The following is a 27,655-nucleotide window of genomic DNA, read 5'->3' on the forward strand; positions in this document are numbered from 1 at the left end:
GATGGTTTCATCGCCGATCACAAGCATTGTTTGACGCACTGTCATGCACATGACAGCATGGCAAACACTGGATGTTCGGGCCCTCCATTCAAGTGAATTGGGTCCAGGTTCGGGTCCGGATACTGTTAAGGTACCCAAACCCAAACTTTTTGTAACTCTTCGGGTGAACCCACGGGACCTGAACATCCAGGTACCCGCCCATCTCTAATTACAAAGGTTTTTGGGTTTCAACAGCTGTTAACATAAGTTCATCAAAAACTTTTTGGTAGTGGCCAAACCTCTGATGGATATGACCAGGAAAGGGTCAGACTTTTCCAAATGATTCAGTCCGGCTACGGAGGCATTCAATACCTTAAAGGAGTATTTTGCATCTGCGCGAATTCTCATACAGCCTGACGTCACTCAGCCTTTTATTGTAAAAGTTTATGCGTCTGAAGTGGGGGTGGAGGCTATATTGTCACAAGCTGCGTCTCCTGATAAATGGCCTCCATGTGCATACTTGTGTCATCTGCAAAGAGACATTATGACATTGGTAACAGAGAAGTCTTTGCAATCAAGTGCAGTGTACTTCGATGACATCGATGACATCGAAGAGATGTTTGTCAGATTCTGCAGCGGCTAAGGAAGAACTGTCTGTATGCCAATTATGAAAGTGCATTTTTGAGCAGACTACTCTTCCATTCCTTGGAAAAGGTCTGAATATGGCTCCCAAAAAAGTGCCCGCCGTTTTGAAGTGACCCCTGCCAGACGGTCTGAAAACTATCCAGCAATTTTGCAGTTTCACAAACTACTACCATCAGTTCATCACCTAATTCTCTTTCTGGACTGCTCCTATCTCAGCCCTGACCTGCAAGGGGGCCAATCCTAAAATATGGACCCCAGTGGCTGAAAGTGCCTTTGAATCTTTAAAGCAGGCCTTCTCCTTCATTTCTGTGCTGCATTGTCCAGACAATAATGCGCAGTTCTTTCTGGAGATGGATGCATCTTCCTCATGAGCAGGAGCCATTCTTTCCCAGATGCCCTCATCTGTTCACATGGTGACTTGCGGTTTCTCTTCCAAGATTTTCTCTGCTCCAAAACGCAATTATTTAATTGGCTATTGCGAACTACTTGCGATTAAACTGTCACTGGAAGAGTGGTGATTCTGGCTGGAGGGGGCTACACATCCAATGGGTATTTACATTAACCACAAGAACAAAGTCAATCTACAGTCTTCACAATGACTTAATCTATGACAGGCCAAGCTGTCTATGTTCTTTGCATGTTTCAGTTTTACTTTCCATTTCCGGCTGGTGGAGAAGAATGTCAAGGTAGGTGCACTATCCAGATCGTTTGTCTTTCAATTAAGATGTAGAACCTCAACACATTATTAAACACTCTAAAATAATTATGGTCACGCAGTTGGATTTGTCACGTCTTCCATTCAGTTGCTGAACTAGATAGAAATCAAGTTCTTCTCTGGGGTCATTCATCGAAGAGCTGGGAGAGCAGTTGTGAAAATAAAGAAAAAAATAATTAGTCTGTAGCCTTTGGACATATTGGTAGCCTTTATATTGTAAGATAAACATATGATTGTGGGCAAAATATTACATGTGATATGAAATTTACTACTATCCTGAATCTTATATGGAAGAAACATTTCACTTCATGGATGATGGAAAAATATTAAGGGGAGGTATAGTGTAGAGTGTGTTGAAATACCTAAGCAGCAGTTATCAGGTAAGAAGAGAAGGGAAACGTATTTATAAAAATGTCAGAAGTGTCCAATTCCTTGAAATTTGGCCTTGTTCTGAGACCTGGACTCGCGATAGGCAGTGACACACAGTCACACATAGTTACATTTCTTTATGGATATCCAGCCACTGCTGGGCTATCTAATGTTGATGGCAACTTTATCTAAGATTTAATACCTTGTGGCCTACAGACTGTTTAGAACTCCCCAGGACTGGGGAGGAAACGCATAGGGAGGTTTTTTACCTTATTCTTATGTTGGTGGGTGTCCATAGCAGGGCTCACTTGGGGCCTGTCCTTGTTAGGACAGGAGTACTACAAGGGCACGACAGGGGTGTAGGGAACTAACCCCATACCCCCTACCTCACCATGCTAATGGGACTTCCTTTGGTAACTACGAGCGTTGTAAGGAACTTGTGGATATCCGTCCGCTTCTATTTGGTGAGATCAAGCCAATTTTTTATCCTTGAGCACTGGTTGCCACGAGCACTTTATCTATGTTTTTTATGTGTGTTATGTTTGTCCATTTTTAATATCCTGATTAAAAGTTATATTTTAATTTATTGGGAGACTCTCCAGGCTGTATTATACCTATAACCCTGAGGGTGTTACAACAGTGTTGGCTATTCCACACTGTAGCTGATTGCCATGTTCTGAGACCAAAACATGAGCAGCCCCAGTAAAGTAACGATCCGAGCCAATATTTCTGTAACTTGGGTATATTAAGATCGCTTCTAAATGCCCCTGAATTGTGGATGTACATGACTGGGCACTCTACTTGAGTCAGAGGCAGGTTACTTGCAAATTAAATAATATATCCAACTGACCTGAGCATTTGTCATGAATAGAGTTGAGCGACTTTTGCTTTTTTCGGATCAAGTCGGGTTTGACTTTGTCAAAAGTCGGGTCAGGTGATGTCGGCCGATTATTGCGAAAAGTCGGGGGCCGACTGAAACATGAAACCCAATGCAAGTCAATGGGGAATCAAAGTCGGCAGTGAGTGGAGGACAGGAAAACACCTACAGTGCCCATTTTAATGCCCAAAACATCAATTCTTATTACTTAAGCTTGTCAATCTTAATTTACTTTATAATAATAGTTAGGCATTGAAAACTGGGGGTCATTTGGCTAAAGTTGTGGGGGGTAGGGCTGGCTCAAGATTTTCATGGGCCCAGGAAACGCGGAATACGTCATGGCGGTGGAGCAGGGAGAGGTAAGTATTTCAACTTTGCAAGTGCTGTGATTGATCCTGAGCAAGCAGGGGGGGGGCCCACTCATTGGCGTTGGCACTGGTACAGGGCCCCTCATAGTACGGCAGTGTGTTTGATGGCGGGTGGTGCCTCCCACTGGCAGAGACACTTTTGCGTACTATGAAGGGCCCTGTGCCAGTGACATCGCCGAGTATGCCCCCCCGCACCTGTTGAAGGAACCTGCACTTTCATCTGCACCTTCCTCTTTGTCCCCGTGTAAGGTGGTATAGTATTCGGGAAGGGGAACCTGACTTTCAGCAGGGTCAGATTCTGGCTGTGAAGAGTGCAAGGGTAATGTAGTGGTCTGGGTCAATGTACCAGCAGACTCATCTAGCAGTGGCTGGGCAATGGGCAGAATGAGGAGGAAACACAGATATAGGCCCAAATAATAAAGTAGGCTAAATGCAGTTCATATGTGGTATCAGGACTAAACAGGCGGCATTGCTTTGTTCAGTGGAGAACAACTGTAATGAGTGGCAGCCAGACACAGTTAGTAGGCCCAAATAATAAAGTAGGCTAAATGCAGTTCAAAATTGGTAACAGGACTAAATAGGCGGCATTGCTTTGTTCAGTGGAGGACAACTGTATTGACTGGCAGCCAGACACAGTTAGTAGGCCCAAATAATAAAGTAGGCTAAATGCAGTTCAAAATTGGTAACTTGCTGGGTAATAGTGTCCCTCTTCCGGGCATGCTGTCTTGCTCTTCTGGGCTCCACCCGTTCGTGTGTGAAGTTACTTCTGTCTGCTCCACCAATTTCCTCATGCTCTGCTGGAATGGCTGAAGCTTCTTCTTCACCCGCAACCATTCAGGTGGGCATTAATCACAGGGGGATGTGGCCTCCTTCCTTTTGGCACCAATTTCCTTCCATGACACCCATGAAAGGCGGCACTGCCATCCATCTTTGCACCACTGACCGCGGTCTCCTTGTCAGCATTCGGCGCCATCTTCAGGTCACTATCAACCGCCATCTTTAACTCTTTCAAGGCTGTCACCAGTCCGCAAGTTTTGGGAATTTTCTCCACCAATTGTGTAGCTGCTGGGCTTCTGGATTTGATCCTGCCCACTACGCCAAATGTAACAGGGTGGCACGGGGTGGTAGTCGTGCGCGAGTCCATTAAGCAACAGTCATGAAAAGAGAAATAAAGTTCCTTGTGCTGCATGTGCAGCATGCACTACAGCACACTCACAGACTATGTCAGATTCCCATCAGCTGCTGCCATGCCGGCTCCGCATTCATGAGCTCCGCAAATCCGCAAAGACGAGGTCTTTTCCAACAGCTTAACTTTACTAGACAGCAGCGTATTCATGTTACAAACAGCACAGTTCAAACACAGAGACATCTACTTATCTGCATTCTTCAAATCAGCAGCACAGTTCACACAGGGCAACGTTTCCTCTACTTTCCCTTCCTCTGCCACTCTGCCATACAGGCAAACTCCAGTATCTCTGTCATTTCTCTCTCTTTACTTTCAGCGTTCACAGCCGTACCTTTAGCCAGACTCTCTCCTGTCTGCACTTTCTTTTTCTCTGCTATCCAGGCAGCATTTTTGGACAGTTCATGTCCCATCTATACCTTCAGCATCACCAGATCCCTGTCAGCCCCTTGTCCGGTTCCAATAGGGAAAGGTACTGGGAATGCCATCTCAGCTGCTCCCGCTGGATCCTTCTTGGGGATTGTCCTGTTGAGCTGGTGTCCGACTGCACTATTCTTCAGCCGGGAGGACCCTTACTGCCATCTGCAGACTTATCCCCCACAGCCTGTAACTGTCTCACTGTATGCGTTCTGCCCCTTGCGAAGACTGTCTGGTGTCTGACAGAATCAGGAAATGTCTGTCCTATATCTCCCTGCTCTGTGCTGCTCTGCTCTGTGCCCTTCTCATCTACTTAACTCCTTGCTGTCTGTGCCCAAACTAATACTCTTATCTATCCTATTCTCTATCTCTAATGTGCCCCATCTACTCTAATCCCACTATGGTCATATACTGTCCCTAAGTTTACACACAGTACATAACAAATGCATCACATTACAATACATGACACACATTAATGAACATTAGGGAACCGACATTACATTAGCATAAGTGATCATGAATAACTGTCAGGGTGCCGCACGTGAATCGTGCTCAATGTTCAGGAGAGAGGAAACACACGATGGTCACTGCCACCCCCTTACACTTACACTAAGGTTTCTGTGTAAATCTCTGAAATATGTGACTCAGACGGAACCCCAAGTGGAAAATTCCCTATAATGAGGTGCATGGAGGAACTGTGGACCTGCACTAAAACCTGAACTATATTATGGCGCTACTTCGCTTCTGAGCTTTGCAGTGTACCTGAAAATTTTTTCCTGATTACATGTAGGGTATTGGCACACTCAGGAAAAATAGACTTCAGTTTGTTGTAAAAAATGTTCCTATTAGCCCTTAGAAAAATTAAAAACTTGGGGATAAAACAACATTTTAGTTGTAATAAAGTAATTTATTCTTTCTTCACCACTCAATGGTATAAAATTCTGTGAGGCACATGTGATGTTAATATGATTGTGGCACCACCAGATGATTCATTGGGAGTGTAATTTATAAAATTAGTTCACATATGAGAAATTTCTGTTGTTCTGGCATCTCAGGGACTGTGCCAATGTGACATGGACCCTCAGACCATTCCAGCAAAATCTGAACTTCAATATGGGTCTCTTCCCTTCTGAGCTTTGCATTGTACCTCAAAATTAATATTCCCCCACAAATTGTTATCAGGAGAAATTGCACAGCAAATTGTAATGGGTAATTTTTCCTGTTATGATTGTGAAAATGGAAAATGTAGGGCTAAAATAACATTTTTGTGGGGAAAATGTGATATTTTATTTTATAAACTTCTGTAAAGCACCTAGGGGTTCAAGGTGCTCATCACATATCTAAACACATTCTTTGAGGGGTATACTTTCCGAAATGGTGTCACTTGTAGGAGGTTTCCACTGTTTAGGCACATCAGAGACTCTCTAAACAGCACATAGCGTCTGCTAACGATTCAAGCAAATTTTACATTCAAAAAGTTAAATGAAGCGCCCAAACAGTAGTCTTCTCCCATACATATATAAGTACTCAGGAGAAATTGCACAACAAATTGTATGCTGCAATTTCCTCTGCTACCCTTATGAAAATGCAAAATTTGAGGCTAAAAACATTTTTGTGGGCAAAATGTGATTTTTTTATTTTCACGGCTCAACGTTATAAAATTCTGTGAAGCACCTCAGGGTTCAATGTGCTCACATTGCATCTAAATGAGTTCCCTGATGGGTTTTGTTTTCAAAATGATGTCGGTTGTGAGGGATTTTCACTATTGAGACACATCAGGGGCTCTCCAAACACTACATGGCAACCGCTAATCGTTTCACCAAATTTTGCATTCAAAAAGTCAAATTGCGCTTCTTCTGTTGCAAGCTCTGCCATGCACCTAGACAGTGGTTTTCCCCAACATTTTGGGTTATCGGCATGCTCAAGAGTAGGGTTGAGCGACTTTTACTTTTTTAGGGTCGAGTCAGGTTTCGCAAAACCCGACTATCTCTAAAGTCGAGTCGAGTGAAATCGGCCGATTATGGCGAAAAGTCGGGGATCGACCGAAACACGAAACCCAATGCAAAGTCAATGGGAATATTTTTTTTCTCTCTCTCTCTCTCTCTCTCTCTCCCTACCGTCCCTGAACAGAAAAGCTGGTGTTACACATTTCAAATCGCTACAGCGCACAAGCAACCAAATGACGATAGGCGTCCACGCCCCTAAGACCTATGTCATCACCCTGCTCACGCTCCTTCATTGGCTGAAATAATGGCGCCAAGCGCGTCATAAGAAACGCGACTTTGGCGCGAAAGTCGCGTACCGCATGGCCGACCCCACACAGGGATCGGGTCGGGTTTCATGAAACCCAACTTTGCCAAAAGTCGGCGACTTTTGAAAATGAACGATCCGTTTCGCTCAACCCTACTCAGGAGAAATTGCACAACAAATTTTGGGGCCCATTTTTTCCTGCTACCCTTGTAATAATAAAAAAATATGGGGTCTACATCAAAGTAAATTTGTTGTGAATTTCCAAATTCCAAAAATTCCTGTGAAGCACCGGAAGGATTTGTAAACTTCTTGAGTGTTCTTGAATGTGGTTTTGAGCACCTTGAGGGGTGCAGTTTTTATAATGGTGTAACTTTTGGGTATTATCTATCATATAGACCCCTCAAAGTCACTTCAAATGTGAGGTGGCCTCAAAAAAATGGTTTTGTAAATTTTGTTGGAAAAATGAGAAATTGAAATAAGAATTAAAAGTTTGAAAATAAATGCAAGTTAAAATGAAGAAGAAATGTTACCACTATCATGAAGTACAATTTGTTATGAAAAATCAATCTCAGAATCTGTGGGATCCCTTGAAGTGTTCCAGAGTTATTAGCTCATAAATTGACAGTGGTCATAATTGTAAAAATTGGCCTGGTCATTAACGTGCAAACCACATTGAGGCTTATTTTTACACTGGCCCTAGAGGGGGTTGCCGGTATTTCCAGCTAGAGAGCAAGTCATAGATATGTGAGTCACTTGGCACACAGTATGCTAATCACACTGGCAGTCTTCGTTCCCTGTAGCACGGCCACAGCCCAAACTCTGTACCTTATGTCTACGCTGGGAATAATGGCTTGGTTCACTTGGTGTCTTCTTTTAGAGATGACAGGTGTTTCTCTCTGGCTGGCATTCAACATCTGACTTTCGGAGCTTGATCTACGAAGTCGGTCTCTGATGCTTGACTGATGTAGTTGGTCTTTGGTTCTTGACCTACAAAGATGAGATCTCCCCAGGATCAGATCACTATCAAGCAGTTCTAGTACAATGTCGGCCAAGAGCATTTTCTTTTGTCCATATATGCCCTTACTTTCACATCCCTGCACCAATTGTTTGCCTACGCCAACATCCTGGCTTTTAATAAAGGTCGTTATACCAAGAAACAGAGTGATGATCGGCACAGAGCTTCACTATAGCGCAATTGGAGATTCGCTTAAACGATCTGTTTCAGAATAGTGGTGCTATGCAATCGTCAGAGTTTTGTACAAGACCATATAATGAGAAGAAAAATGATGCAGCACTCACCCTTGCGCTTCTTCCAAGTGTGCTCTTTATTCAGCAAAACATACTATACATAGTATGAACCGGCATACGCAGTGATCTGTGAGGGAGAGGGAGTGAGGAGAGACAAGGGTGAGTGTTTTATCTATATCTAAATATTCCACATTTTTTCTTGACCACATGTTCAGCATTTTCTTTTTTGTTCAAGTTTGAACAATGGCTGTGTCCGCTGAACCTGGAGCCAAGGAAGGCCGTGTGCGATAATGATGCGAACCTGGTGATGACCCTAGGCCGGGGTCAAACTCACACACATGCCTTGCATGGCTCTCATCCTCAACCTGGTGGTAGACCAATTTCTCCTCCACTATCCTGGCCTGGATGAGCTGCTGCAACAGAATGCATGGTCGATGTGTGCTCACTTCCGCCGATCGCACTCCTCTGATCATCGACTTGCATCGCTACAGAGGTCTTTCGTCTACTGGTTAACCATTTGCTTTGCAATGTGCCGACACAGTGGAATTCCACTCTTCACATGTTTCACACATTTTTTTACAACAGCCCATGCACCAGCAGAAAAAAGAATATGTTTGACACGTTGTGAACGACTGAAAAGGTTGGTGCAGGAGTATCTTGATCCCCAAATCAATGTCATCAGGTGGATTTTGGACCCTTTTGCATTTTGGTCTTCAAAAATGAAAGAGTGACCTGAGTTCGCCTTTCACACCTTGGAGGTTTTGTCATGCCCAGCATCCAGCATTCTCTCAGAACGTGTCTTCAGCACTGCTGGTGGTGTCCTGACAGATAAGCGCATCTGGCTGTCCACTTAAAGTGTTGACCACCTAACTTTCATCAAAAAGAACAAGTCATGGAACTCTAATGACCTTTGCACCCCTGTTGCTGACTGGGCAAACTAGACGATGATGTCATTTTTAGTGTCATGATCTCGCGTTATTGCAGTCGGTGCCACCTTTGTTGTAGCTTCTGTGCCTGTTGTTGATCTTACAAACAATTTTTTGAAATGTTGAAACTCCAAAGTGGTTTTCTATCTGTTGGGTTGCCTGTAGTGGAAGGAGGGGTCAGAGGTCCATTATAATGGAATCCAGTAATGGAGAGGCATCTATAAATTACCCTTTCATTACTAATACTATAGTGGTATGGAAAATACAAAGCTAGAATAAAGTCCTTTAATTGAAATAATGACACAAACTCATTCAATAGCTCTTAATTAAACCATACTTACTGCATAACCTAATTCCACAGACGTCCTCATTCTCCTGTAAGAGAAATAAAATAAAAAAGCACAATATACTTACCTGTCCGCTGAGAAGATATACATACTGTCCCCCAACGAGTTCACCTTTGACACATCTGTATGACTTTTGTTGAACGGTGCCATTATGACACCATTCAGCTTGACAAGCGGAGCTTGAAGATGATCACTGGAAATTCAGGTACACTGCAGTTCTCTCCATCAGCTGATCATGAGAACTTGGCTAGTGACCAGCGATAACTCCATCTCTGGCGGTTTATGTGCATGGCAGTTCTCACGATCAGCTCAGCTCATCACGAGAACTGCAGTGTACCTGAACTCCAAGCTGAAACAAGGTACAACATTATTTAAATTAGTACGCTTGTGTAGTAATCTGCATTCCCGCACTTAATATGCATGTGACTAGAAAGATAATGCGGTTTTACTGCATCTAATGATAGTGAATGGGTAATTTATGCAGCGTAGATGGAGCATCTCAGCTACATAAATTGACATGCTGCGGACTGGAAAGAGGCGCCGCATATTCGTCTCCATAGGTAATCCGGAGGCGTTTCAGTACGCATAGTGGAGAAGGGATTTCTTGAAATCCCATCCACTATGCTGTAACATCTGGCCGCTACGGGTTGGATGCTATGGATGTATTCAGCGTCCAACCCGCAGTGTTTACTTACCGTGGGAACATACCTTTACATTTTTCTACACTAGTACACTTTGGCAAAGATAATTCAAGCTTGGACTCATTTGAAGTATTGATGTGGATTTATATTTAATGATGAATTACATATGTATTGCCCATATTCTGTGCTGATATAATTGTTTGAGCATATAAATATATACCATGTTTGTTGTTATATTTGCGGCCAGGCATTCTATTGATTATCATCTTTTTGCAAATGTATTACATATGCTTGGTTTTGTGGTAACTGCTTGTGTAACGCTTACTTTTTTCATTATCCATCAGGCCACTTATAGAGTATCACTACCCTCTTTTTCCCCATCGGTGCGTGTGCGTGCCTCGCCCCCTTTCCGCTCAGCACCTTGGCCTCTCCACACTCCCACGCATGCATGGCTTGGGCCTGATGGCTGGGTGGTGCTAGTGTGACACATGTGATGTGATGCGCACGTGCCATGTGAGCAGCGCCATTGGGCAATAGGTGAGCATTCCCATGTGACCATTTTACCATGGTTGCAAAGCAGTCCTTCAGTGCACCATTTCTATATACCTCCCCTTCAGAAAGCAGGCATAATATCCACGTGAAATGCGCATTGGGGATTGAATTCATCTGGTTTTTGACTACTTAAGTCCTGTTCCGCCACAGGGTAAGAAGTTGTGATATTATTAGCATGTTTTCTCTGACTATTGGAGACATTGTACCATACATGTTATTGAAATGCTGTGAACACTCCTTTTATAATATGTTACCCAACTGGTCAGCACATTAGACTTTCCCCTGGTTAATGGTCTTATTCCCCTCTTGGAAGGGGCCCCTCTCTGACAGCAAAAGACTCAGGTACGGGCCCTTCCTCTCCTCTTAGTGTAGATGCAGCTGCTGGCTCTATGAGACAGTAAGATATTTGAGCAGCTGATTGGGCCCCCTGTCCTCCTGAACCCCTGTGCAGCTGCACAGGCTGCACATGCGGTGTGTCCGCCCATGCTTTGATGCCTTGTTGGTGCCTAATCTCACAAATTAATATGCTACTGGGTTGTGTGTTGCTATAATGGTTATGTGTTCTATCTGTGAAAAATATCTATAGATCACGTCCATGACTCTTGGAAGTATAAATCAGGGCTAAGTTGTCCAATTTTGCTACTGCGAAATTGTAGATGATGATTAGACAATGTTGGAAACAAGTGCCATTGTTCTGAATAATTCAATGTCGAATGAAAAGGAATACCAAGATGCATGATCTTTATTTTTACCATAGTAAAGCTAATTTATACTTTTTTTATAGTGACATGGAATTGAATTCAGATCCAGAAACTTCAGGAAATCATAGACTATTTTCTGATCCAGAAGAGTCACAAGCTTCTGTAATTACTGTAAAAGGAAGCAGGTGTGGCACAGCACATGTAAGTAATTCTATCAGCATCTCATCTCTTGTATGTACAGTATGTATGTATGTTTATCACATTGCACTTAAAGGGGTTGTACACTACTCAAACAACCCTTCCTGAGTCCCCATATTTGCCCCATTAAGATAATAATACTTAAACTCGGGTGTTGATGCCGTCCCAGTGGTGCAGGCACTAGCTCTCTCTGTGGCAAATCAGCGATGATTTCACTGTCCCTGCCATCTGAGGAATCACATACATCCAAAAGAAGTGAGACATCAGCTGCTCTCACTTCCTTTGGATGTACGTGATTTGTTTGAAGGTGGAGAAAGTGAAGCCAGCACTGATTAGCCTCAGGGATCACATGAGATAATGTGACGCGATGCCCATAATAGCCAATGTTGACAGCTAGAACGGCAAAGGTACCGATGATGAGTATAAGTGTTGTTATTTTACAAGGGGAAACATACTGATTGAGGATGGGTTTTCAGGACATAACATATTTAAGTCTCCCAAGAGGACTAAAATAATGTAAAAACTAAACAAAAGTTTTTTTTAACTTATTACAAAAACAATTGAAAATTTGATTCACACTCCATATTTTGTATTTCCATGTCACTAACAATCCATTTTTTTCACAATCTCATCCCACTTTAAATATTTTCTCCAGTTCTCAGTACATTGTATGGTAAATGTAATGGTACTTTTCAATACTACAAGTTATTCCACAAAAATTAAGCCCTCATATGGCTAAATTGATGGTAAAATAAAAAAAAATCTTGCATTTGGAGGAAGGCAAAAGAAAAAACCAAAAGATTGAAACTCTGAAGTGAAGTGAAGTGAAGATTGGATTTAAATAACTTCAGAAGATTATTAGTTACTAGATGGTGGCCCGATTCTAGCGCATCGGGTATTCTAGAATATGCATGTCCACGTAGTATATTGCACAGCCCACGTAGTATATTGCCCAGCCACGTAGTATATTGCACAGCCCATGTAGTATATTGCCTAGTCACGTAGTATATTGCCCAGCCACGTAGTATATTGCACAGCCCACGTAGTATATTGCCTAGCCACGTAGTATATTGCCCAGCCACGTAGTATATTGCCAAGTAATGTAGAATATTGCCCAGCCACATAGTATATTGCCCAGCCACGTAGTATATTGCCCAGTGATGTAGTATACAGCACAGTGCCACGTAGTATATTGCACAGCGACGTAGTATACTGCCCAGCCACATAGTATTTTGCCCAGCTATGTAGTATATTGCCCAGTGACGTAGTATATTGCCCAGTGAAGTAGTATACAGCACCGAGCCACGTAGTATACAGCACCGAGCCACGTAGTATATTGCCCAGTTACGTAGTATATTGCCCAGTCACGTAGTATATTGCCCAGTCACGTAGTATATTGCCCAGCTACGTAGTATATTGCCCATCCACGTATGTCACAGGTTAAAAAAAAACAAAAAAATATACTCACCTTCCGAGGTCCAGTTGTAGTTCGATCACATGACCATGACGTCATGGCAGGTCGTTCTCGCGCAGGGCCTGTGATGATGTTGCGGTCACATGACCGTGATGTCATGGCAGGTCCTTCTTGCGCAGGCGTGCAGGGCCTGTGATGATGTCGCGGTCACATGACAGTGACGTCATGGCAGGTCCTTCTTGCGCAGGCGAGCAGGGCCTGTGATGACGTTGCGGTCACATGACCGTGACGTCATGGCAGGTCCTTCTCCCATACCACCGGAACCTGCCGCTTGCATGGAGTGGTCACCGGACCGTAGCCAGGAGCGGGAAAGACGGTGGAAGGTGAGTATATAATGATTTTTTATTTTTTTAATTATTTTTAACAGATGTTTTTACTATTGATGCTGCGCAGGCGGCATCAATAGTAAAAACTTGGTCACACAGGGTTAATAGCGGCGGTAACGGAGTGATTTACCCGCGGCATACCGCGGTCCGTTACCGCTGGCATTAACCTTGTGTGAGCAGTGACTGCGGGGAGTATGGAGCAGGCGCTGGGTGCTGACTGCAGGGGAAGGACTAATCGGACTGTGGCCGTCGCTGATTGGTCGCGGCAGCCATGACAGGCAGCTGGCGAGCCCAATCAGTGACTTGGATTCCATGACAGACAGAGGCCGCGACCAATTAATATTCATGACAGACAGAAGGACAGACAGACAGAAAGACGGAAGTGACCCTTAGACAATTATATAGTAGATGTCAACAGTTATACCTCATTCAGACATCCGTGATTTGTCATGTACATCAAAAAATGGTCCGGGTGTCATCAGTGTTTTGTATCAGTGTATCATCAGTGATTTTCACATTTGGAAAAATTAACAAACGGTAGACAGAGAGAGGGAGGCAGTAGGGGTAAATGAGGTCAGAGTATCATATGTACTAATAATATTTAATGTGTAAAAACTAATATAGTTTGTGCCTATACATACCAACTGTACCAATAAAAAAGGGGGAACATATTTATTAGATATATATTAAAATAGAATTATATGATCAAATACCCTAAAAAGTCCAATTAGTTCATATATGTTTCTTGAGCCAACTGTTGGTGCACATCTATTCCCAGTTAAGGTACCTTCACACTGAGCAACTTTCCAACGAGAACGACAGCGATCCGTGATGTTGCAGCGTCCTGGATAGCGATCTCGTTGTGTTTGACATGCAGCAGCGATCAGGATCCTGCTGTGACATCGCTGGTCGTAGCTAGAAGTCCGGAACTTTATTTGGTCGTCAGGTCGGCGTGCTTCGTCATGTTTGACAGCAAAAGCAACGATGCCTGCAATGGTTTTTCATGGAGTGAACAACCAGCGAGAACGATAAGTGAGTCGCCGTTACGTCACTGGATCGCTCATGCATCGTTCAGCTGTTGCCGGTGTTTGACGTCTCCTAGCCACCTAAACAGCGACGCTGCAGAGATCGGCTCGTTGTCTATATCGCTGCAGCGTCGCTTAATGTGACGGTACCTTTAAAATGCAGGTGGCAGGCAATGCTGTATTTACCTATTGATAGGCGATGTTGATGTTCACAGTAGGGTTTTTTTCCTCCTGGAATCCCCCTTTGTGCAGATGTTGCTAGAAGTGAAAGAAGAGGATAGCACCTCGTACCCCTGCTGGTCAGGTGACAACTGACGTCGCACAAGGTCCTGTCAGCTGAATGCGGCATCGTACACCTTGATCACGAGCTCTCCAAGCTCGTGCACCGCTGGGAAGGAGCCTAACGGAGCGTTTGTCACTGGCCGGGACAGCACTCCTGAAGATACTTTGGTTCCTGAGCTGCTGTTTTGACTTTCTCTCCTACCACCATCTGCACAAAGGGGGATTCCAGGAGGAAAAAAACCCCTACTGTAGACTTCTAATATATATCGAATAAATATGTTCCCCCTTTTTTATTGGCACAGTTGGTATGTATAGGCACAAATTATATGATTTTTTACATGTTTAATTTCTGACAACTTTGTGGTGTTGCCCTATTCGCAGCCAAATACATAAAATACCTCTCTAGTTGCACTTGCGCCCACCTATATATTTATATCTAATAATATTTAATGTCTCATGGCAAATGCAAGGAGTCTAGCAAACAAAATGATTGAACTGGAGACTCCCATGACAGTCACTGAATGCTATGTGGTGGGCATTACGGAAACCTGGCTTGATGAAAGTCATGATTTGGTAACAAACGTAAAGAGTTACACTACATTTAGAGAGGACAGAAAATATAAACAAGGTGGAGGGGTGTGCATCTTTGTGAAATCCTAATTAAAACCTGTACTCAATGAAGGCATTGGGGCGAGTTACAGCAATGTAGAATCACTATGGGTAAATGTACAGTACAGACCAAAAGTTTAGACACACCTCATTTAAAGATTTTTCTGTATTTTCATGACTATGAAAATTGTACATTCACACTGATGGCATCAAAACTATGAATTAACACATGTGGAATTATATACATATTATATTCTAGGTTCTTCAAAGTAGACACCTTTTGCTTTGATAACTGCTTTGCACACTCTTGGCATTCTCTTAATGGGCTTCAAGAGGTAGTCACTGGAAATGGTTTTCACTTCACATGTGTGCCCTGTCAGGTTTGGTTTTATAAGAGGGATTTCTTGCCTTATAAATGGGGTTCGGAACATCAGGTGTGTTGTGCAGAAGTCTGGTGGATACACAGCTGATAGTCCTACTGAATAGACTGTTAGAATTTGTATTATGGCAAGAAAAAAGCAGCTAAGTAAAGAAAAACGAGTGGCCATCATTACTTTAAGAAATGAAGGTCAGTCAGTCTGAAAAATTGGGAAAACTTTGAAAGTGTTCCCAAGTGCGGTTGCAAAAACTATCAAGCGCTACAAAGAAAGTGGCTCACATGAGGACCGCCCCAGGAAAGGAAGACCAAGAGTCACCTCTGCTTCAGAGGATAAGTTTATCCGAGTCACCATCCTCAGAAATCGCCGGTTAACAGCAGCTCAGATTAGAGACCAGATCAATGCCACACAGAGTTCTAGCAGCAGACACATCTCTATAACAACTGTTAAGAGGAGACTTTGTGCAGCAGGCCTTCATGGTAAAAATAGCTGCTAGGAAACCACTGCTAAGGACAGGCAACAAGCAGAAGAGACTTGTTTGGACTAAAGAACACAAGGAATGGGCATTGGACCAGTGGAAATCTGTGCTTTCGTCTGATGAGTTCAAATTTTAGATATTTGGTTCCAACCACCGTGTTTTGAGCGACGTAGAAAAGGTGAACGGATAGACTCTACATGCCTGGTTCCCACCGTGAAGCATGGAGGAGGAGGTGTGATGGTGTGGGGGTGCTTTGCTGGTGACACTGTAGGGGATTTATTCAAAATTGAATGCATACTGAACCAGCATGGCTACCACAGCATCTTGCAGCGGCATGCTATGTCATCCCCTTTGCGTTTAGTTGGACCATCATTTATTTTTCAACAGGACAATGACCTCAAACACACCTCCATGCTTTGTAAGGGCTATTTGACCAAGAAGGAGAGTGATGGGTGCTACGCCAGATGACCTGGCCTCCACAGTCACCAGACCTGAACCCAACTGAGATGATTTGGGGTGAGCTGGACCGCAGAGTGAAGGCAAAAGGGCCAACAAGTGCTAAGCATTCCTGGGAACTCCTTCAAGATTGTTGGAAGACAATTTCTGGTGAATATCTCTTGAATCTCATCAAGAGAATGCCAAGAGTGTGTAAAGCAGTCAACAAAGCAAAAGGAGGCTACTTTGAAGAACCTAGACTATAAGACATATTTTCAGTTGTTTCACACTTTTTTGTTAAGTATATAATTCCACATGTGTTAATTCATACTTTTGATGCCTTCAGTGTGAATTTACAATTTTCATAGTCATGAAAATACAGAAAAATCTTTAAATGAGAAGGTGTGTCCAAACTTTTGGTCTGTACTGTACATGGGGATGCCAATAATGGAAAGCTGCTAATTGGAGTTTGCTACAAACCTCCTAATATAGCTGAACAGGTAGAGAATAAAATGCTGCAACAAATTAAAAATGCAGCAAACAGTAATAGGGCTCTTATATTGGGGGATTTTAACTGTCCAGATATTCAATGGGACATGGAATCTTCTGGTTGTGCTAAAAGCTGCAGTTTCTTATCCACAGTTCAGTACAATTACATCTCTCAGCCGGTAGATGAACCAACATGGTGAGGTAATCTGCTGGATCTGGTTCTATCAAATATACCAGATAAAATTTCAGATCTGCAAGGCAGGGAGCATTTGGGAAGCAGTGACAATAACATGGTAAGTTTCAATGTAATTTTCAATCAAACATTCAAAATGGGAAATGCCAAATCCTGAAAATTTATGAAAGCTGATTTCAACAAATTAGAGGAAGAGCTTATTCATGTAGACTGGGACCACGTCATGGTAACTGGGGATATCAAACAAAAATGGGGCATTTTTAAGGAAAAACTACTAGATTCCTGTAGAAAACTTATACCGTCTGGTAAAAAAAAATGTCAAGGGATAAAAAGAAACCATTATGGATGCAAAAGACAGTACAAAGTTTAATAAGAAAAAAACTAAGATCATTCAAAATCTTGAAAGCTGAGGATACCAAAATAGCATTTCAGGAGTATAAAGATCTAAATAAGAAATGTAAAATAGAAATCAAGCTAGCAACGTTATCTACAGAGAAACAAATCGCCAATGACATTAAAAAAAAATCCCAAAATTTTTAACATGTTGGGTTTTTATGAGGAGGTAGGTACAAATCTGGATGTTGGTAATGCGGCTGATGTGATTAATGTAGACATTGCAAAGGCATTTGATATTGTTCCACATAACAGCTTTACATTAAAGCTACAGAAGCAAGGACTGGGGTAACTATATGCAGATTGGGTAAGCAATAGAGATGAGTGCACACCTGGATGTTCGAGTTTGGCCGAATAGTTAAAAAACAGTTTGGGTTTGGGTACCAGAACAGTACCCGGACCCGAACCCGATCCCGGACCCCATTCACTTGAGTGGGGGCCCAAATATCCAGTGTGTTCTGCGTTGTCATGTTCATAACAGCGCGGCACACACCGCTTCTGATCAGCAGTGAAATCATCCCCGCCAGTCAGAAAGCCACGGTTCCCATGCTGTTAGAAGACAGCGTGAGCACTCAGCTGTGATCGGAGGTATAACGTTTACCTCCAGTCACTGGTGTCACCAGATGGGACAACTGTTCCCATCATCCGACAGCTGCTGTCGCTAATAACATCAAGAGCAGGAACGGCGGATGGGAGTATTCATTAGTCGCTTCTGCGCTGTAAATAAATAATTAAAAAAAAATCTATACTTTCGTTTAGTCTGTGTGTCTGACCCCTCGAGTGTGTGTTCGGTTTGCATTTGTTTGCTTTGCACTCTGTGCATTACTATGCTTGCTTGTTCTGCTAGTTTTCTGACCGTTGGCTCCTTTCCTGACTACCCTTCCGTCTCACCCTCGGTTACCTCGTGATCTTTTGGTTTGATCTTGGCACGTTTAACTACTCTCCAGTATATAACGTCTCCTCTGCACCCCGGCATCTGGTGCCGACCTTGACCACCTCCTTCATTGTCATGTGGTTCAGGCCCTGTTTGCTACCGTGTGAGTTCCCCGCTGCTCTGCTCTCAGCTCCTTTGCTGTGTCGCACACCTCTCCCCGCAGCAGTAATACCCGGAAGTCATGACATTATAGCTGACCCTACAGTCTTTCCCTGGTGGTGGGGTGTTAGTATATTATGGATCCTAATCTTATTACTCTGTGCAAACTAAAGCCCACTTGGACCTACCAAGCTATTGCGGCTCCCCATTTACATCGCAGGGATTAGGTGGACTCTGTGCCTTATTCTAATTTCCCTAAGCCCATTATGGCTAAACTCTCACCCAACTTTCTATTGCCGCTAGCGTGCATGATGTGGATAATGGGCAATATACCGCTGAGACCATACTTGTACTACTCATAAAAATATAGACATATCAATTTTGACATTAAGACCTGCGGGGCCTGTTGTGAATTCTGTGGCTGAGTTCACTTCTGTGGTCACAAGTGGTATTGCAGTCTCTGGGCTTCCTCCCTCAGGTGTTTTGGTGAGCTCGTTGGCTGCCTTGCTATTTAGCTCCACCTGAGTCTGTCTTCCTTGCTCCTTGTCAATGTTCCAGTGTTGGATCTGAGCTACTGCATCTTTCCTTGGGCCTGCTGCTCTGCTAGATAAGTGCTTCTAGTTTGTTTTCTGTTTTTTCTGTCCAGCTTGCTATTAACTTTTGCTGGAAGCTCTGAGAAGCAAAGGAGTGCACCGCCGTGCTGTTAGTTCGGCACGGTGGGTCTTTTTGCCCCTTTGCGTGGTTTTCGTTTTAGGGTTTTTTGTAGACTGCATAGTTCTCTTTGCTATCCTCGCTCTGTCTAGAATATCGGGCCTCACTTTGCTGAATCTATTTCATTCCTACGTTTGTCTTTTCATCTTGCTAACAGTCATTATATGTGGGGGGCTGCCTATTCCTTTGGGGTATTTCTCTGAGGTAAGTCAGGCTTGTATTTCTATCTTCAGGCTAGTCAGCTCCTCAGGCAGTGTCGAGTTGCATAGGTAGTGATAGGCGCAATCCACTGCTGCTTATAGTTGTGTGAGGATAGATCAGGTACTGCAGTCTACAGAGATTCCACGTCTCAGAGCTCGTCTTATTGTTTTTGGTTATTGCCAGATCTCTGTATGTGCGCTGATTTCTGCACGCTGTGTTGCCTGATTGTCAGCCATAACAGGGGCCCATGGCACCTGTCCGCATGATCCACGTTGTTTCTCGTCTCAATAATTTGTTATGATGATCACCCCCTCTTTTTGGCAACTTGACCTGTTCTATACCAGCGAACATCATAACCCCAGCGTTCCCTGCGTGTGCTTCTCGTATGTGACAGATGAGTCTGGGTACTCCCTTCCCTGTCACTACGGATCTGCAATGTTCCCTGAAGCGTACGTATAAACACCTGATGGTCTTACCTATGTAGTATCGCCCACACGGGCACCATACTACATAGACCACATATTTAGTTTGACATGTTATGAACTGCATCACTTTATGTTCAACTGGTCCGATATGTAAAATCCTGTCTATAATATGATGTCTGCAATATCTACAGTGTCCGCACCGGTAATTCCCTATTGGGGTATTACGTTCCAGCCAACTTTTAGACTTATTGTCTGTAATGCGATTTTGTACCAATATGTCCCTAATCCTAGTACTCCTTCTATTCGAAATTAAGGGACCATGTAGGGGGGGTGACATCTAGATATATGCCCCCAGTATCCCCTGGGAACGTTATAGACCTATTTGAGACACAAGTCATCAGAGATGTGGAAGCCTTGGTTTACCCTAAAGCACCTCCGAACGTTACTGCAGAAGAGAATAGAGCCCTACAGGAGATAGTAGGATGGAAGGACACTATAGTCCGATCTGCAGACAAGGGGGGCAAAACAGTTTTGATCCCAAGGGAAACCTATACCAAGGAAGCTTTTAGACAATTGGCGGATGAAAACACTTACATGAGGTTGCCGGGGGATCCCACCAATAAATATAAAAGTGAATTAAGGACACTACTGCGAAAAGCAGTTGAGACCCAGGTTTTTTCACTTCATAAAGCGGAAAAGTTGCTGCCGGAGTTCCCCATAAAGCCACACTGGTACCATGTCCCTAAAATTCATAAGGCCATCACGGACCCACCAGGCCGACCAATTGTGTCGGGGGTGGGGTCCCTCACAGAACCACTCTCGAAGTATATGGACTGGCTGTTACGCCCACTACTGACGCATATTCCGTCGTATACTAAAGACACTAGTGCATTTTTGAAACATATCCATCAATTTACATGGCAACCTAGCTTTAGGCTAGCGTCGGTAGATGTTATAAATCTATATACGCGGATTCCACAGGAGCAAGGAGTAGAATCTATACGCCGGATCCTAGAAACCACATCTAAAGAGAGTAATACTATAGATTTCATCTGTGAGGGCCTTAAATTCTTCTTAACACATAACGCTTTTACGTTTATGGACCTCTGTTACCTACAGATAGTTGGCACTGCTATGGGGACTCCGGCAGCATGTACATTTGCAAATCTGTATTTAGGCCATTTTGAGGAGGCGTATGTATATTCAAGCAAGAATGTATATTTAAAGCATATCAGGATGTATCTACGGTACGTTGATGATATGTTCTTCGTGTGGGACGGGCCAGAAGAGAGTTTTGGACACTTTGTTACCTACTTGAACGACAATGCCATGGGCATGTCATTTACGTCAGCCTTTGGGGGATCACACTTAGACTTCTTGGACGTGTCAGTCAACATAGTAGACGGAGAGATTCACACTTTACTGTTTCGGAAACCAGTATCCACTAACGCACTTATGCACTTTAACAGCTACCATCCAAGCCACACTAAGCGGTCGCTACCTTATGGCCAGCTAGTTAGAACCAGTAGGGCAAATAACACACAAGAAGGGTTCAATATACAAGCAAATGAGTTGGAACAGAGATTAAAGTATAGAGGATACCCTGACCATGTTTGGCAGGAGACTCGGAGGAAAATGAATAGTAGAATCAGCAGAGTCAATAATGAACATAGCCCTGTAGGCAAAAGGTTTACATTCTGTTTCCAGTATGGCCCCATGGACCAACAGATCAGGGCTGCAATCAGGAATAATTGGCATCTACTGGATAGGGACAGGGAGCTGGCTGAAGTGGTGTTCAATGGTCCCTTAATTTCGAATAGAAGGAGTACTAGGATTAGGGACATATTGGTACAAAATCGCATTACAGACAATAAGTCTAAAAGTTGGCTGGAACGTAATACCCCAATAGGGAATTACCGGTGCAGACACTGTAGGTATTGCAGACATCATATTATAGACAGGATTTAACATATCGGACCAGTTGAACATAAAGTGATGCAGTTCATAACATGTCAAACTAAATATGTGGTCTATGTAGTATGGTGCCCGTGTGGGCGATACTACATAGGTAAGACCAGGTAAGACCAGGTGTTTATACATACGCTTCAGGGAACATTGCAGATCCGTAGTGACAGGGAAGGGAGTACCCAGACTCATCTGTCACATACGAGAAGCACACGGTGGGAACGCTGGGGTTATGATGTTCGCTGGTATAGAACAGGTCAAGTTGCCAAAGAGAGGGGGTGATCATCATAACGAATTATTGAGACGAGAAGCAACGTGGATCATGCGGACAGGTGCCATGGGCCCCGCAGGTCTTAACGACAAAATTGATATGTCTATATTTTTATGAGTAGTACAAGTATGGTCTCAGCGGTATATTGCCCATTATCCACATCATGCACGCTAGCGGCAATAGAGAGTTGGGTGAGAGTTTAGCCGTAATGGGCTTAGGGAAATTAGAATAAGGCACAGAGTCCACCTAATCCCTGCAATGTAAATGGGGAGCGGCAACAGCTTGGTAGGTCCAAGTGGGCTTTAGTTTGCACAGAGTAATAAGATTAAGATAACAGATTCGGCTTGTATGCGGTGTCGCATAACATCAGAACATGTGATATTTGTATAGATTAGCGCTTATGTTTGTAGTCACCAGTTTTGTTTTTAATTGTTTTTAATAAGTCTTGTACTGTGGGTGGGCGGAGTGGGGCTGGAGGGAGGGGCACAGTGGGTGCTCACTACTTTAGGCGTCATGTCCGTCCACTCATTGAACCCGTTGAAGCACCAGGTGGGTGCGAAACGGCCGTCGTTTAGCTGCCACATCTCCTTGTATATACACCCCCGTGCCGTGAAGATATTGTTTGAATAAAGGAACCTGTTTTGAAGATCGGTGAGTGCTGCTGCATACTTTCTACTCACGTATCTACGATAGCTTTTCTCTCTGGCTTAAGCACCCGAGATCAGCGGGCCAGCAGTGGTTAATTAGCTTGAAGCAGTCACAGTCAGCTGTATCGGTGGTGCGGTCAGCTGTTTCTTTTTTTGTTTAATATTATGGATCCGGTACAGACTCTCATGGGGCAGGTTAATAAGCTCTCCCAGCTTATGCAGAAGCTGTCCATGGAGCAGCAATTTCTCGTTCGCTCTCACCAACAGGTGCAGAGAGATGTGGCAGGCACTCTACCAGGGTCTGCTCTGTCGGGATTCCGGGAGGGGGGCCCCACTGATCTATCCCTAGTGGACCCCGAGCCACCGGTAAAGTTACCCAACAGATTTTCTGGAGATAAAAAATTGTTTAGAGTGTTTGTCAGGAAATAGGAAGAATTTCTTATTACTTCAATTACACATACAGAGCTCTCAGCTGCAGTTTTCTCTGCCTGCATGTGCCTGTGCGCAATTTCAACTTTCCCACTCCCTCCCCTCTGCTATGCAACTGTTATGTGGGACCAGCGTGCCAGCAATGTTCACTGAGGAGTTTTATGGCTTCAAAGTAAAAGTACAAGTAGGAGCACATGAAAAAACAGAAACCATGGTTCCTTTGTCTTTGCAAATGTATATATCATAGCACCAATTAACGATAGAAGTGGGAGAAATACATTTTTGACATGTGCTTCGGTAGATCTATCAGCCAGTGAGTTTCCTAGGTTCCAGAACCAGCACAATTGAGAAACAGATTACTACATAACTGGGTCACCCATCTACCCCATTTCTATACTTAAACGAATCCCTATGTCACGGTCAGCATAACGGCACGGGTGTCATCTTTCTACGAGGTTCATACGCCAAGATAGGTGGGATGTTAGTTTTTCATATACTTAAGAGAGAGGAGTGCATTCCATAGCTCTGCCCACCCCATGAGGTCATCCAGGGGGAGAGACCCTTAGTTTTGGGCAAAGGTATAAAACTCAGAGGCCCAGACAAGGGGGTGTCTTTTGCCGGGGGATTCAGCTACAACAGGCTGTGGAATTTGACCTGAAAATAGGTGGGGAAGGTACCCTCCCCCATCCACCACACGGTGTACCATTGAATTATATGAATGAACCGTAAGTCGATTTTCACCGTTAATCCCTTTTTATTTGTAATTATTTGTACATATGATACTTGTCTACCTTTATAATATCTTTTTACCTTTTTGTAAACACTGCCTACCTTTTTGGAGTAAAATATATAAAATTACAAGCTTCGTTTCTCCTTGCTCTATAATGTTCTGTCACGTCCTCTGAAGTGAATTACGCTACTAATTTGGGTTGGCTCCGGATCCGTTATTAATTAAAGAATTGGAGCTGGTGGCAGCGGATTTGTCCTGTTCGTGTGGAAGATCTTGCAGCGACGGATGGTGTTGATAATTTTTGTTCCCGCCTGAGTGGGAAAAGTTATATCTCCCTTGCTGCAGCATGCCCATTAGCCAGGGGTTGTGAAGTACTCTATGTCTCACAGCAGAATCCGGCAGGAATCAGAAATTGGGTGGGTGATCTGGGAGCTGATTCCTGATCCTTCATCTTATTTTTCTTCAGCCAAATGCACGATGTGAGCATGACCATTATGGTGTATAGTGTATAAATTCCATCCTTTTGAAAAATATCTGGCTCATTTACCATTTGGAAATTACTATTGCTAAGATGTTTTCCATTTTTTGAGCATTAATTACTCCATGTGCATTTAGGGCATTTATTTTTGTCTTCATAGACTGCTATAGAGACTGCATTTTGCACTTCCTATATCTACAGTTAGGTCCATATATATTTGGACAGAGACAACATTTTTCTAATTTTGGTTATAGACATTACCACAATGAATTTTAAACAAAACAATTCAGATGCAGTTGAAGTTCAGATTTTCAGCTTTCATTTGAGGGTATCCACATTAAAATTGGATGAAGGGTTTAGGAGTTTTAGCTCCTTAACATGTGCCACCCTGTTTTTAAAGGGACCAAAAGTAATTGGACAGATTAAATAATTTTAAATAAAATGTTCATTTTTAGTACTTGGTTGAAAACCCTTTCCTGGCAATGACTGCCTGAAGTCTTGAACTCATGGACACACCAGACGCTGTGTTTCCTCCTTATTAATGCTCTGCCAGGCCTTCACTGCCATGGTTTTCAGTTGCTTTTTGTTTGTGGGCCTTTCTGTCTGAAGTTTAGTCTTTAACAAGTGAAATGCATTCTCAATTGGGTTGAGATTAGTTGGCTAACTTGACCATTCAAGAATATTCCACTTCTTTGCTTTAATAAACCCCTGGGTTGCTTTGGCTTTATGTTTTGGGTCATTGCCCATCTGTAGTATGAAACGACAACCAATCAGTTTGGCTGCACTTGGCTGGATCTGAGCACATAGTATGGCTCTGAATACCTCAGAATTCATTCGGCTGCTTCTGTCCTGTGTCACATCATCAATAAACACTAGTGACCCAGTGCCACTGGCAACCATGCATGCCCAAGCCATCACACTGCCTCCGCCGTGTTTTACAGATGATGTGGTATGCTTTGGATGATGAGCTGTACCATGCCTTAGCCATACTTTTCTCTTTCCATCATTCTGGTAGAGGTTGATCTTGGTTTCATCTGTCCAAAGAATGTTCTTCCAGAACTGTGCTGGCTTTTTTAGATTTTTTTTAAGAAAGTCCAGTCTAGCCTTTTTATTCTTGATGCTTATGAGTGGCTTGCACCGTGCAGTAAACCCTCTGTATTTACTTTCATGCAGTCTTCTCTTTATGGTAGATATGGATATTGATACGTCTACCTCCTGGAGAGTGTTGTTCACTTGGTTGGCTGTTGTGAATGGGTTTCTCTTCACCATGGAGATTACTCTGTGATCATCCGCCACTGTTGTCTTCCGTGGGCGCCAAGGTCTTTTTGCATTGGTGAGTTCACCAGTGCTTTCTTTCTTTCTCAGGATGTACCAAACTGTAGATTTTGCCACTCCTAATATTGTAGCAATTTCTCGGATGGGCTTTTTCTGTTTTCGCAGCTTAAGGATGGCATGTGTCACCTGCATGGAGAGCTCCTATGACCGCATGTTTACTTCACAGCAAAACCTTTCAAATGCAAGCACCACACCTCAAATTAACTCCAGGCCTTTTATCTGCTTAATTAAGAATGACATAACAAAGGGATTGCCCACACCTGTCCATGAAATAGCCTTAGAGTCAATTGTCCAATTACTTTTGGTCCCTTTAAAAACAGGGTGACACATGTTAAGGAGCTGAAACTCCTAAACCCTTCATCCAATTTTAATGTGGATACCCTGAAATGAAAGCTGAAAGTCTGAACTTCAACTGCATCTGAATTGTTTTGTTTAAAATTCATTGTGGTAATGTCTATAACCAAAATTAGAAAAATGTTGTCTCTGTCCAAATATATATGGACCTAACTGTATATTAGGTACCAATCTGTTATAATAGGATTGCTATTTTCTCTTGTACAGTATAAACTGAATTTAACTGACAATATACTGTGTACAATATTGCCTGTAATGTAACTTGATGATAGACTGGACCCATGTTCCCTACTCTGTGTTTCCCCAACCCCTTTTTGGTGGGTATTTTATGCTCCGATCGGCGTAATCCAGGTTGACTGATAGAAGGCGAGGGGATATTTTGGTCAAATGAGTCTGCTGTTTCTGTTGCTTCAGGCATTAGCACTTCAATTCTCACTTCCCTGGGGGCGGTAGACAATGAATTATTAAGGTCTGGGGGCGATGCTGAAATCTTTTCTTCATCACCGTCGAGAACTGTCGAAGTAGGCGCATTAGTGATGGTTGGCAATTCTTTCGCTTATTCCGGTCCTTGGGACATGCAGGGCCACAACATGCTTCAGTGAACTATCCGGGTAGGTGCCCCTTCCACTTGTTCATGCTGAACCTCATATACTGGCCCATCAGAACCGACTCGACATGTCCCTTAATGTGGGGTCTTCTCCCATCTGTGTTCCAGTTTTCCACTGGGCCATTTGTTCTGGATCAACACCTAATCTCCTGCTCTCAGAGCTGTCCCTCGAACATGCATCGTTTCATGGTGCTGGAGTTCTCGGAACTTCATCTGCACCAGCTAGTGAAGAGTCTGTAGTCTATGTTGGTGTTGCCGAACTCAGGAAGACACCCCTGTCCGCTGGTAGTCTTCTTCTGGGTCTAACTCCAGCTCTTTGATCTTTCGCCCCTTTCGCCCGAACAGCAAGGCATACGGGGTGTATCCCGTTGTACTGTGCACTCGATTGTTGTACACCAACACAAGTTCAGCCACAAACTCATGCCACCATATCTTCCTGCAATGTTAAGAGCATCTGGATCAACATCTGATTGAAGCGCTCACAAGCTCCATTCCCCTGAGGATGATAGGATGCAGTCCTTGACTTCTCAATCCGGTAGAAACGATTTAACTCCTCCATCACTCATCTTTGGAAGCAAGCACCTTGGTCAGAATAGATCCTTTTTGGGCAACCGTACACCTAGATGAAATCTCGGCAAATGGCCTGCGCAGCTGACTCCGCAGTCTGGTTCCAGGTCAGAGTCACTACAGCGAACTTGGTGAAGTGGTCGGTCATCGCCAGACAATGTTTATACCCGAGATGTGCCTGGCCTATGGCTAAGTAGTCAATCATCAGTAGCTCTAAGGGGGCAGAAATCATGATGGTGCTTCACAGCTCCGAAATCGTTGACAGGCCTCCTCTACTACAGTTCTCAATTGGGGGTGATACACCAGCTTCTGTAACCACTGGAACGTCTTCTCGGACCGAAGTGAGCCCCTCTCTCATGGGCCTCTGTAGCCACCACATGGATCATCTTTTCTGGGAGCATTACT

At 43.5% G+C, this 27,655-nt stretch overlaps 1 protein-coding gene across 1 annotated transcript in view; it reads left to right on the forward strand.

Moving 5' to 3' along the window:
• Positions 1–27,655, forward strand: part of LOC138681613 (pecanex-like protein 2) — a 1,209,413-nt gene that overhangs the window by 324,357 nt on the left and 857,401 nt on the right. The window contains exon 8 of the mRNA XM_069769269.1: positions 11,302–11,419. Coding sequence (XP_069625370.1) covers positions 11,302–11,419 — 118 coding nt within the window. The remainder of the gene's footprint in view (positions 1–11,301; positions 11,420–27,655) is intronic.

The sequence above is a fragment of the Ranitomeya imitator genome, chromosome 5 (assembly GCF_032444005.1).
Source record: "Ranitomeya imitator isolate aRanImi1 chromosome 5, aRanImi1.pri, whole genome shotgun sequence".
NCBI lineage: Eukaryota > Metazoa > Chordata > Amphibia > Anura > Dendrobatidae > Ranitomeya > Ranitomeya imitator.